This window comes from Emys orbicularis, chromosome 1 (assembly GCF_028017835.1).
Source record: "Emys orbicularis isolate rEmyOrb1 chromosome 1, rEmyOrb1.hap1, whole genome shotgun sequence".
Lineage (NCBI taxonomy): Eukaryota > Metazoa > Chordata > Testudines > Emydidae > Emys > Emys orbicularis.
In genome coordinates, this window is record NC_088683.1 from 156390160 (window position 1) to 156403046 (window position 12887).

A 12887-nucleotide genomic window follows, 5' to 3' on the forward strand; every position below is an offset into this window, starting at 1 on the left:
TAGTTGAGCAGCTATGGCTTTGATTTTTTAATTAAAGTGTAGTCCAACAGTCCTATTTAAATATTAGGTGGGAAAATAAATGCTATTTCTCAAATGCAGACTGACACATGGCTGCTTTCACATGTTTCTCTTAGTTAACACCTTGCAGAGTTCCACAACTACTGTGTTGTAATACACTTGCTTTAATACAGGCTCAATTGGAGGTTTAGAAGGGGAACTGTACCAAAGAATACGCTATATATTGGTAGTAGCAGCTCATTGGAAAAATTGAACAAATCCTATTTCAAAGCAGGGGAAATGCCCATTCTTTGCAGGATAGTCACTGGCTAAAAGCTAGGCCCGTATGCCCTTATCACCACCACCTCAGAATGTACCATATCACTGCACTAAGAGTCTCACCTCCTCTGCTACTACAACTTATTTGGTTTACTTCCTCCAAGAAGCAAAAGCCTGTCTGGTAAGAGAGCACATCTATTTGGGAGTGGAAGGGGGATTGGGGGGGGGGGGGGGAGAATCCCCCGCCCTACAAGTTTACAATTGCAGTTCCTCACTTTCTCTCAGGCCCATTCACACTAACTCCACCCACCATTTCAGACACACACTGAGGCCAAACAAACTAAGAGGAATATTTTACAAAGACCTACTGAGTATGAACTAGGACATGTAGGACTGTTATAAACTCAGGTTCTCTCATTTCAGTCTTGCACAGTAGGGAAGCAGAGGGGCTGAGATGAGAAATTTAAACTGAAGGGGATCATTGGAATGGGGGCAAAGCCTAGTCTTCCAGACTACGGAATGCATTCTGCATGTCCTCAAAGAGCTGAGCATAGTCTGCCTTGATATTCGCCTCGCCGTCTTTCACTGGGTCCTGAAAACACATCAAGTGAAAAAGTTAGTCTCGAAAAACATTTGCTCCCTCATACAGTCTGACAATCCTTTACCACTGGCTTAACTCCTTACTGACCTCTGGGTTTATATCTGCTCACTACACTCTGGAGAAAGCAGATGTTTATAGCCTCTTTAAATGACAGCTGGGTTTATGTCTCTCCCCCATACCACACAATTAATAGGATAATGGAGAGTTTTCTTAGCCATTATCTAGGAAATTGGACCTATGGTTTGTAGAAACTTCTCAGATGAAGATTAAGTTTAAAAGGTTTGAGGTAATGCTCATACTGGCAGTGATGCCATGTGATACAAGTGTTACAATGATTAAATACCATCTCCCCTCTAGCTAGAGCCAAATGGCATATGGAACTGTGGCATGAAAATCAATCAAGCACACTAAGATTTATCTTCCTCACTGCGCAGAGGCCAAATTCCAAACAAAATCCTTTCCACTGAAATTGAGCTAGTAGAAGTCTGCAAGAACATGTCATGACACCTTCACTTTATACCAGAGAACTCTAATGCCCCAGCCACCCTCCATTTGTAGTGAGAAACTGAACTTGCAGCTACTCTCCTACTGAACACAGGCTATAAGACCTCTACTTCAGAGAAGCCATTTAATGGACAGGATCGGACAATGATATTATTGTGAGGGAGGCCACAGATGTGTCTAGACATATGGATCATACTTTTCAATCTATTCCCTCAACATCTCTTTAAAGCTCATGTCAAACTGTGGAATGTGGGCCACGTAAATGCTAATAGAACAGTTTGTGCCTCTCTTGAACCAGATTCCTTTTCATAATGTACTTTTATTTTCATGGGTGCTGCTTTTCCATTCCCGATTAGATGTGTGTTGTATGGACAATGCCCATCATTTATTGAATGTTTACTTGAAAAAATGTGTTTTTAATGAGTCTGTTTTTAATGTTTTTAACACATTTCTTGTCAGACACTTAAGCCACCTAGCAGTGCCCAAGGCCATTTGGTTGGGTGTGACCCCATTAACATAGCTGCTTTCTCTGTGCTCATCCACTAAGGCAGTTCTCAGCTGAAAAAACCAGGGCCATGTATTTGATTGCAGCTTAGGTTTAGAGTCAAACAGAGAGGCATTTTATAATCAACCAAAAAAAGTAGAGCAAGTGTCTCAGTTTTTGGAACCATTTCTCCTCATATAAGAAAAATGTTTACAGGCAACCCAGGATAACGGCTTTGTAGATGCACTGAAGGCTTCCATAGGACTTTTTGTCTCCTTAGCAGAGCAGTGTCAATATCCCTATTCCAATGCAGCAGGTGGCCGTACAGAGAAGCCAGGGAGCCAATGCCCTGCTGCCCACAGACATACCTTGAATTTCATGGAAACGAGTCTCTGAAGGATTTCAGACATATTTTCTCGGATGATGGACCATGTGATCTTATTGTCACTCTGGGCTGTGGTCTCTACAGCTCGGCGCGCCATGTCGTAGAATGCAATCATGTTGGAAAGCATCCCCACTGTCTTATAAAAAGGGCAGAACCTGATGGAAACAAGATAGAACCTAGTATGAACAACTAATGACTTTCCCAGGCTTGTAGAGCAGTTGAGAATATCTTTAATGAAGTGAGAGCTCTGGTGCCTTCATGACTAACATAACCCTCTCACGGAGGCTGGATTCTCTTGGTGGATGGAAATATAAGAGTGCTGGCCTATTTCATCCCATAAAGCTACAACACAAAGCCCTGGATACACTCACTGCCAAGTGGCATAAACTGCCTATTGCAGGCCGAAATTTTTTTCAAAAGTATGACCCAGTGGCAACGGATCTTCAACTTCAGCCACGAGCAGAGTTGAAATCTTAAAATAGTGGCTTGGCATGATGGTGTGATCCTTGCATTACAATTCCAAGCTGTAGTGATACATTGTCACCACATATTGACACCACAGCAGCAAGTCACATCTCCATTATTGTGGCTGACTTCATTTGGATACAGTGCATTTCTGAGTGTTTCCCTTCCCACCTCCCATCTGTTTGGAGGAATGATGGCAGCTCCAGTGTGTTTCCTAGCATGGCCTGGCGGCACAGGGAGTGCTCCTATGGCACCAGCACTCCACTCAAAACAGAGACCGGCAAAGCAAGTGGTGGTCTTGACAGATACCACAGAAATGCCATGTTATTTATGCAATGCATTGTTGTACTATACGACAGGTGAGCGTAGCAAACAGAATCCCTTCCCAAAACTTGGTCTAAAGGCACAAGCAGCTACAACAGAGCACCACAAGCAAGTTGCCATTGGAGGGGGAATGCTTCACAGTACAGGTAGGTCTGGAGTTTGGGGAGGGGAGGGAAGGCTGAAGAACTCCATGGAAGGCTATTCCAGACACAAGGGATAGCATGGAAACAGGGTACAAAGTAGATAAGAGGAGCCATTGAGAGGGAAGATTGAGTGGAGCACCAGGCTGAGTAGAGGCTGTAAGAGGAAGTTAAGAGTTGTAGATGGGCTAGAGTTGTGCAGTGATAGTGGAGAATAAGTAGCTTGAACCAGATTCTTGTGACACTCCTGAGTATCACTGGGGCCTATTGGAACAAATAAAGATTCTGATTGGGGAGGGGGGGGAAATATCAGTTCAGACTAAATGATCCTCTTCTCCCTTTCCAGATGGAGTTAGTTTATTCAGGCAAGGGGCTCGTTCATAGCACTGGTTTATTAGCAGTGCTCATTTCAATGGACAGACTGCTGGGGAAACTGTATCAATATAGCCAAGACCCTACCATGGGGCCAGAAGGTCTGCATACTGTGCCTCTCTGACAACATGGAGCCAATGGCCTGATGGACCACCACAGGCTGCATTTTCCTATGAGCAGCTCTCAGATCACCTTGAAAACAGGTCCTGGTTGCCACATCAAACTGGATCCTATTCCCAAATAGGATTTCCATCTGAACATAATACACGGAAGAATGAACGGGGAGCACACAGCTCTCGGCCCTCACCTGTCATAAGGGCTGTAGCCATTCTGCTGCAGGAAGTCATCTTTGATCAGTTTGGCAACCTCCAGGGTAATTTTATCGGTTTCTGCCAAGGAAGCCTAGAAGGCAAAGTCCAAATTTAGTTTGGTGCCAAGTTCTGTGTATGGGAGCGCTGGGTGTTGGCTCCCTAACTCTGCTAAGGCCCATAATGCCAGTTACTTGTTTACACCATCACCTTCATCTACAGGCATGTGGCTTGCCTCCCGCTCTTTTCAGATCACTATAAATACAATTTTTTTCTTGCGTATTTCCCATTCACTGATACAAAGCCAATTATTCAATCAGCCACCAGTAGATTACAAGCAGCATTAAACACAACTATTAAGTTTCCAACCTAGGTTGGGATTCCTGCAGATGCTAAGTAATGAGTTAAGTGAGAGATTCCTTCAAGATGTTAATTGCTTGCCTGCAGAGCAGCACGCACTAGACAATGCTTGCTAAGAGGCAGCTGTAGCTGTGATGTAAGCTTGCAGCTGATCAGGGAGCCAGCACTTCTGCTTTCCCTTCCCGGCTCTAGCATGTCCACACAAGGAAAACCAGACTCCAACAATGCATCTGAGGGTATTTCAGTAAAACGATGATATTTCAGACCATCAACAATAAAAAGAAGTCTGCCGCTAAGAGGCTGCAGCTAATCCCTGAAGCCAGTAGTTGCTTTTCCCCAGTGTGTCAAATGAAGTCAGTGATAAGAAAATTCTTAATAGCATGTTGTGCAGAGCCATCTATCCCCCTCCTCCTGAGCGATTATCTTGCACTGTCGGCCACTTCATCTTTGCCTCAATTTTATCCTCTCAAAAGGGGGTGACTGAGGCTTGAATGTTTGGGAAGTGCTTTCAGAGAGCCATGTGAGAGGCACCATGTGAGAAAGTTACAATATAAAAGATAAATTAAAATAGTGCCCAAGTAGCATGTTTAAGCACTCAAAAAAGAAAAGAGAAATGCCAAAGCTGAAGACAAACACATGACCTAAATTACCCCTTGTGCAGGTGCACTACAGCAGTCTTATTCCATGATCATGGGCTATTTTCACAGGACCTCAGCCTTATTCAATATGCAGGCTGGATGGTGCTTCGTGAATGAAGCAGGGGTATGATACTTCTTTCCAAAATAACCTGTTATAACCACAGCAAAGAGCAAGGCTGCACCCATAACATGTTAAACTGCTTCCATTTTAACAATAAAAAAATAATTTTAATCTTATCTGGTTGTGAGTGCTGCCTTGCCTCACCCACCAAGCACAACCTGAACTGTGATCTTGTAACTGAAGACTACGTACATCACAAAAAGGCACCCCCCCCCCCAACACACACACACTCTCCTCTCTTCCAGGAGACACAGAAGCAGAGCTTAGAGCTCTGGTGGGCAGGCACCTTCGGGTGCAAGTGGCCCCTTCTGTGGCTGCTGGAGCCCTTCTTCCTGTCCATTACTTTCCTCCCCCAATTTCTTCCAATGAAAGTTAATACATGTAGGCTGGCTTGGCTCATGTGTACTATGCACATGTGAGCTACAGTTTTTATAGCATCTATATCAGTTGAAACAGTCAGTTTTCACTGGGACCCTGATGACACCTTTCCTGAAGAGCAGTTTCTCTGGCTAGGTTTAGCTTTCTACCCCGAAATGCTGAGGTGCACTGAGAAACTGAAAGAAGCCTGTAGAATGGGAGGTCACTGCACACACCAGCTAATAGGTCTCCAACACTAGGCATGATGACTACACAGCTACTTTGTAGAGAACAGACAACACTCATCTCTAATTCTTTGTATCGTCATGCCACTGTTTTGTGTTAAACTCTAACGGGACAAAATTTAAATGCAACCCACTCTTCAGGCCTATACTTTGAGCACAGATTTTAGCGTGTCAGTGCAGTGCTTTGAAAATAGCCTTTGTCAGGGTGCTGCAGGAGAAGGGGCCTCAGGATACTGTACTGCTGCATGGCTGTGAACTGGCATGTCACCAGAGGACAGGGGCACTGAAAGAAGCGACCGTGAAACTTTTCAACATGTTTATTAAATTAGAGACTTAGCTTGCAGGTCTAGTTCAAAGATAGGGGAAACAAATATCAGGTCAGGATCACTGCATCCAGAGCATTTTCCTTAACAAACAAGAAGTGCACTGCAGTTGGCTGCAGAGTTGTTTTGCAAGTGTACTCACGGGCTGCTGGCGTGGGGATTTCTCCTATTTCTAGACTATTCCGAGGGCTGCTTTTTGGTTCCAGCACCAGAGCAGTAGAAAAGACTGAATTAAGTACAGCTAGTGGCAGACAAATCTACTGTTTTTCAGAAACACTTCTGTCTGAAGCATCTGGCAACAGCCACTGTCAGAAGACAGGATACTGGGCTAGACAGACCATTAGTCTGACCCAGTATGGCCATTCTTATGTTCTTAAACTCTTATTACCTTCCCTCCAGCTCTCAGTGCCTGCACACATATTCTGGCTAACAGTAGCCCCATCTCCCCATGGATAGTGTCTATAGTCTATGCCAGGAGCAGTGAAGTGGAGGCAGACCAGTTCTTTGGAAAGCCTCGCTAAGCCACCATACTCCTCCCCACTCAGCGTGATCATTGCTCACCTTCCCCACAAGCTGCACAATCTCCGCCAGGTCCTCCTCTTCCTGCAGGATCTCCTTGGCCTTTGTCCTCAGGGGGACAAACTCTGTGAAGTGCTTGTCATAATACTCATCCAGGGCCCGTGTGTACTTGCTGTAGCTGATCAGCCAGTTGACAGACGGGAAGTGCTTGCGCTGAGCCAGCTTCTTATCCAAGCCCCAAAACACCTGCCAAATCCAACCAGATTCATGAGTTTCCTTCCCAGCAGAAGCCAAGTTATTAACTGAAGATGGTCAAACTCCCACACATTTCTGTATAACGAATACAGCAAAGACCATCCAAATCCTCCAGACAGAGGCTTGAAAGAGAATCTTTCCTCCCCACACTAACTGGAGGCCCTTAGATACCAAGATCCTCCCCCACTAGAATGTCTAGCATGCATTGAGTTGATCATTTCATGATGGTGGATCCCAGCTCCAAACTTAGACGGTCTTGAATACTTATCCTAGTGTCAGGCTGGAGGGATTGCCTTGCACAGGACAGATTCCAGCCCTGCTGCCTGCAGAACTAAGTGGGGCCCTACTAACTGCCAATATCTAAAATCAACCTCTCTTTCCAAAACACAGCTGTGCTGTAGGTTCACCCCTCTAGAAAACAGTCCAAGTCTCTATGCTCCTTCATTTAGGGATGCAGCCTCCTCTCTCTCCATCTTAGTACAAGGCTGCCATCCTTGCATTTGCCCTCTGTTTGAGGAACATGAATACTCCTGGGGAATCAGCCAACAGTGTGTGTCGGGAGTAGGGAGGACACCACATGGGGATGGGGCGGCTGCCCTTCCTCCCCACTTCCTGATGAATCCTGGCTGCATCAGGCCTGAGAGAACATCTTACACAGGGGCAGGCCTTGATACTGCCAGAACATTTCAAACCACCCTTACAAAACCCCCTTTCTGCAAACCAAGCCATTCACACCATGGCCATTAGGCACAATGGCTGTCACTGTACATGCAAGCACTTCTGGTGCAGTGCATTCATTTCAAACCCTAGTGGAGTAACTAGGAGAATACAGCTTCAACACAGACTGCAATAAGGTGGCACGTACCTGAACAATGCCCAGAGTGGCAGATGTGACAGGATCTGAGAAGTCACCACCAGGGGGAGATACACTGAGCAGGAAGAGAGAAAGGAAAGCAGTGATCAGCAGCACTGGTGCAGGGCTAAGCTGAAGCTCCAAACCCAGCACCACAACTCAATACCAGTAGCAGCCAGATTTGCCAGCCTCCACGTCTTCCTTTCAACAAAATGCCACGCTCCTTTGAAACCAAAGTCAGAGGATGCAGGAAGAGGAAGGATCCGGACTGGTTTTACTCTTGGTGAACAGTCACATTTTCCTAATCCAGCATTAGCAGCATCAGGCCTTCCCAATTCTTGGTACAAAATAGTATTCATCAATCAAGAGTCAAGGTTTCAAAGCAGACAGCAGGACATCAGGATTCTGAACTCTGATCCCAACAGTGTGTTTAGAATTCAAAAACTAAATCTGAGGAGAAACACAACACTTTTCCTGAGCACAAAGTCCACATTTGGGACCAATTACAACTTTCCACTGCAGATAGCATTGCCCTGCCACGTATCGATATCCATCCATCCATTTCCAAACCCTAGGCCATACAATATAGTTACAGGATCTAGTTATTTGTTGAGATGATCCAATTGACATCCGACCCCAGCCTCATGACTCAAGGCTATGACCCAGGGCTCATTGTGCTGAGGATAAGGTGTTGGAGGGGAAAAGAGAGGATTCTCTCAAGACAGCCTGGGGTCCAGATAATTTAAAGTGTTTGGGGGGAGGCAGTTTGACACAGAATAAGAGGTCTATTCTTGTAGTGGTCAATATCACTCCTATAAATTGTAGCACCAGGTCATTATACAGATGGATGACTAAGGCTGAGAGTTTGTCATAGAGGTCACGGATGCCATGACTTTCCGTGACTTCTGCAGCAGCTGGTGCTCCTGGCTCAGGGAAAGCTCCTGCGCCAGTTGCACCGGCCGCTGCTGGGGCAGTCTCGGGCCACCGTGCCCCCCCGTACCTCCAGCAGCAGAGTTTGGGTGTGGGAGGGGGCAAGGGGTTGGGGCATGGGATGGGGGGAAGTGGGCTCTGGGCAGCGCTTACCTGGGGGGTTCCCCAGAAGCGGCGACATCCCCCTTGCTCAGCTGCTAGGCGGAGGCGTGGCCATTGGCCAGGAACCACGGCCAATGGGAGCTGCGGGGGCGGTGCCTGCAGGCGGAGGCAGTGCTCAGAGCTGCCTGGCCACACCTCTGCCTAGCAGTTGAACGAGAGGGATGTCGCCACTTCTGGGGAGCCCCCCAGGTAGGGTGACCAGACGTCCCAATTTTAATCGGGAATGTCCCGATATTTGCTGATTTGTCCCGCGTCCCGACCTACCTTTGGTCGGGACGTCCGGCATAGGCGGAGCCCGGAGGGGGCTCGTACCCCCCCCGCCCAGACTCCGCGGAAGAGACAGAGCGGAGGCAAGCTCGCCACCCGGCTGCAGGCAGCGCTGGGGTCAGGCAGGCTGAGCGGCGCCCCGATCCGCAGGGCAGCGTGAGCCAGCTGCTCTGTCTCTCGCAGGGCCTGGCTGCCGCTGCGGGAGGTGCTGCGAGGCGCAGAGGTGTTAAACTCCCTGCCCTCTGGTTACCTGGTGGGCTGGGGACACCGTGCTCTGCTCTCCAGCCAGGTAACAGCTGCTCTCACAGCCTCTGCCTCTTCCCCCTTCCGTGTGTGGGGTCAGCGAGAGAGACACGAAGTGAAGATCTGTGTCCGTCAGCAGACGAGAGCGGTTATGTGGGAGAGTGTTTGTCCCATTCGCAGTGTGGGCCCAGCTGCTGCAGGGCTCTCCAAGTCACCCGCTTATTGTTGTCACCTTGAAAGACTCAAGTTGGCAACATGATAAGCTGGTGCGGGGGGAGCCCACCCCGCTCCTGCAGGGACTGACCGTTGTGGAGATGAGCCTCCCCCTCAGACAAGCAGCGCTTCCCCTTTAAGAGGCCCGCTTGGCTTCGCAGCGTCCCCTCCCCTTCCTGCAATGCCTGCGAGTGCGGTTCGGACGCAGAATCGCCGCCAGAGCCTGGGCTGGCCTGGCGCGATGGGCAGCCAGGACTAGGCTGCGATGGCGGCGCCGGGAGGCTACTCGCCAGGACTCCAGGCTCGCCAGGGCCCGGGACCATGGGATAGCAAGTGCGACGGAGCTGGCCAGGGACAAGCCGCAGCCCTGCTGCCCGCGCCCAGCGGGGCCTGGGAGTGCAGCACAATAGCCCGGGAGGAGGGAGCGAGGGGCGTGGAGCTCCGGCGGCCGTTTTTTTTTGTTTTGTTGTTGCTCCCCCCCGGGTCCCGATATTTCCCCTGTGTGATCTGGTCACCCTACCCCCAGGTAAGTGCTGCACAGAGCCCACCTTACCCCGTCCCATGCCCCAAGCCCCTCCCACACCCAAACTCTGCTGCTGCTTGGGGGGGGGGGGAGGGGAAGGGGGGGAGGGGAAGGGAAGAGGGGGGAAGAGGCTAGGTATGGAGCCAGGTAGGGAGCCTGCTGGCCCCACCAAACCCTCCCTCCCCCAGCAACAGCGGAGGTCCCAGGCCGCGCTCCACCACCCACCCCCAAGCATCTGGGCCGCCCCCCCAAGTTTTATTCACGGGTATTTTTAGTTAAAAAGTCATGGACAGGTCATGGACCATGAATTTTTGTTTACTGCCTGGGACCTGTCCATAACTTTTACTAAAAATACCCGTGACTAAAACGTAGCCTTATGGAGGACTGATGAAAATTTTAATTTCTGTAAGACCTCCCAGAGCAATGGATGGGCACTAAAAACCAGTAGAACCATCTACCACTTTCAGATAAGCAAGTGAAGTTGCTTTTAAATTTAAAGGTTTCCAGCTCCTCAGACAGGTATACAGATGTCTAAGTTATTAGGACAGCGAGCACAGAAGAAATCAGAGACATTCCTGCAAGTCTAGGGAAAGTTACCTTCCTAATGCCACATTGAAACAGCTGTCAGCCCATCTCCCTCCTCCCTTTCACCAGCAAACTGGCTACAACTGTTGCCTCACTCTACAGAAACTGCTCTCACAAAGGTCTCCAGCATCTCTTCCTGTCCAAGTCTCAAGAGCCTATACTTTCATCCTGCTCAACCTCTCTGCTGCAGAGAGCATCAGCTTCCCTGCCTGTCATTCTGATCAGGTCACTCCCCTCCCTCAGCTTGATGCCATAGTGGTAGAGAGTCTGTGGAGGGATTTTCAAGCAGTGTGTCATCACTATCAAAGCTCTCCATAATTCTGCCCCTCCCTACTTATGCAAGCTTCTCTCACATCACAATGAGTTCCTGTCCAGCCCCCACTGGCTTCTCTGCTCTGCCTGTGTTCCCACTCTCAATCACTCATGTGCCAGCTTCTCACATAATCATCTACATACCATCTTCCATCCATGCTGCCCCTTGAGCGTGGTACAGTCTCCTTGAGCTCACCCACAGGCCTCTTATCCTCTCCACATTTCAATCCCTCTTGAATACTGTTGACAGGCATGTTATTCCCTCCCTGCCCAAACTCTGCTTCCTGTCACTCTGTCCTTAGACTGGGAGTTCCTCAGGGCAGGGGCCATTTCTGCTTGCCTGTCTGGGAAGCACTGAGTCACTGCTCCCATCACCCACCCCCGAGAAGAGCTGCAATCCAGGGAATGCTGAAAGGTTCAGTACTTACGCCCCGACGATGCTGACACTCCCTTCTCGCTCGGGGTTCCCCAGACACTTCACTCTGCCAGCTCGCTCATAGAACGAGGCCAGACGGGCACCGAGGTAGGCTGGATAGCCACTGTCTGCAAGCATCACAGAGAAACTACATCATGCGAAGGCTCAGCATCTACAGGAAGGTTTCCTGTAGCTGAACACCAAGAACAAAGTCTACTCACCAGCTGGCATTTCAGCTAAACGCCCTGAAATTTCCCTAAGGGCCTCAGCCCATCGGGAAGTGGAGTCAGCCATCATACTGACATTGTAGCCCATGTCCCGGAAATACTCAGACAGGGTGATTCCTAGAACAAAGAGAAGAGCACACTGCAGGTTACAGTTCAGACAAGTACTCTGGCTCATACGCCTTTCCTAGAAGGGCAAGAAGCCTTTTCAGGTGACACTGAAATACTCATTTAGATTTTGATGACAAGGGAGGCTGAAAGTTATTCCTTTTGGACTCCCAAGAGTTTCCTCACTGCTTTGGTATCTTCTCCCTCTCTGCTCCTATTCTCTGAACACAGATTTGCTCCCCCTTGGTGAGCCACGTGGACTGTGCCCCCATTCTCGTTCTTCTGGTCCATGAGATTCAAGAGCTATGCCATTAGTTAACTTGTGCTTCTTTTGAAAGGTTGCCTCCGAGGCGGTGTAACAGACAGGGAGGCTATTCCCAAAGTGTGGCTTTAAAACAGTCCTTTACAGTAGAGAAGGGGATTTAAAGCTAATGGGACGCATCCTTTGGTTTCCAAACTGGCAGACTACAATAACTTTAAGGGAGGTCAGGTTTTGTCTCAAGTATTTGACAGCATTCAGTAAACAGCTTGTATTTTAAGATGAAGGGCATAACCCTCATCCCACCAATTTATGGGGGAATGTAAAGTGAGATTAAAAACGTGCATAGCTGTATTCTCCACAGTCAAGAAACCATACTCTCTCCAGAATGAGCTAAGCTTTACAGAGTTGATACCAAACAACTACAGGATCAGAGCTGACAAAAAATCCACACTAGTAGCAAGGATTAAAACGGCAAATGCAATTCCTTGGCAGCCTATGTCTAAGAGAAGATCAAACTACTACACAAAACCTATTGGGTAAGTAAGGTTTAGAAAGATCAGTTTCTGAAACTAAGCAGTTAGTGAGCAGAGAATACATTGGAATCTGGATATACCAGAGGGCAAGATGACACCTATCCCGAGTAGCTTTTACTTCTCTTGTAACTCTTACCGGTATAAATAGAGGCTTCTCTGGCAGCGACGGGCATGTTGGAGGTATTTGCTACTAAGGCTGTTCTCTTCATAATACTTTCTACCTTGCCATCAACTTCCATTGTGAGCTAAAAAGGCAAAAAAAAAAAAAGCAGCACATGAATCTGTATAACCCTACAGTGATTATCCCCCCCACTCCTGTGCCAGAAAAAGACCCAGTACAAGAGTATTTGCCCTCACAAGTGGTCTAACAACGAGAGCAGGGGATTGGACTTCGGGCTTGTGGGTTCTATATGCTGTTCTGTTACTGAGACCCCAAGTGACTTTGGGTAAATCCCTTAATTTACATGCCTCGGTTTGCCCACCGGTGAAAGGGTGAGGACAGATTTACTAGAGGTAAAGCTTGTTCAGGTAACTGGATCAATACCTCTTAGAACAGATATAAATGCTTTCACCTTCAAAA

At 48.2% G+C, this 12887-nt stretch overlaps 1 protein-coding gene across 1 annotated transcript in view; it reads right to left on the reverse strand.

Annotated features, from left to right (window-relative positions):
• Nucleotides 1-775: 775 nt before the first annotated feature.
• The window catches only part of ATP6V1A (ATPase H+ transporting V1 subunit A), a 32007-nt gene continuing 19895 nt past the window's right edge, over nt 776-12887 (reverse strand). Inside the window, exons 8-15 of the mRNA XM_065407404.1 lie at nt 12444-12552; nt 11402-11524; nt 11194-11308; nt 7543-7606; nt 6465-6668; nt 3859-3953; nt 2234-2405; nt 776-868 (exon numbers count right to left, since the gene is read on the reverse strand). Coding sequence (XP_065263476.1) covers nt 776-868; nt 2234-2405; nt 3859-3953; nt 6465-6668; nt 7543-7606; nt 11194-11308; nt 11402-11524; nt 12444-12552 — 975 coding nt within the window. The remainder of the gene's footprint in view (nt 869-2233; nt 2406-3858; nt 3954-6464; nt 6669-7542; nt 7607-11193; nt 11309-11401; nt 11525-12443; nt 12553-12887) is intronic.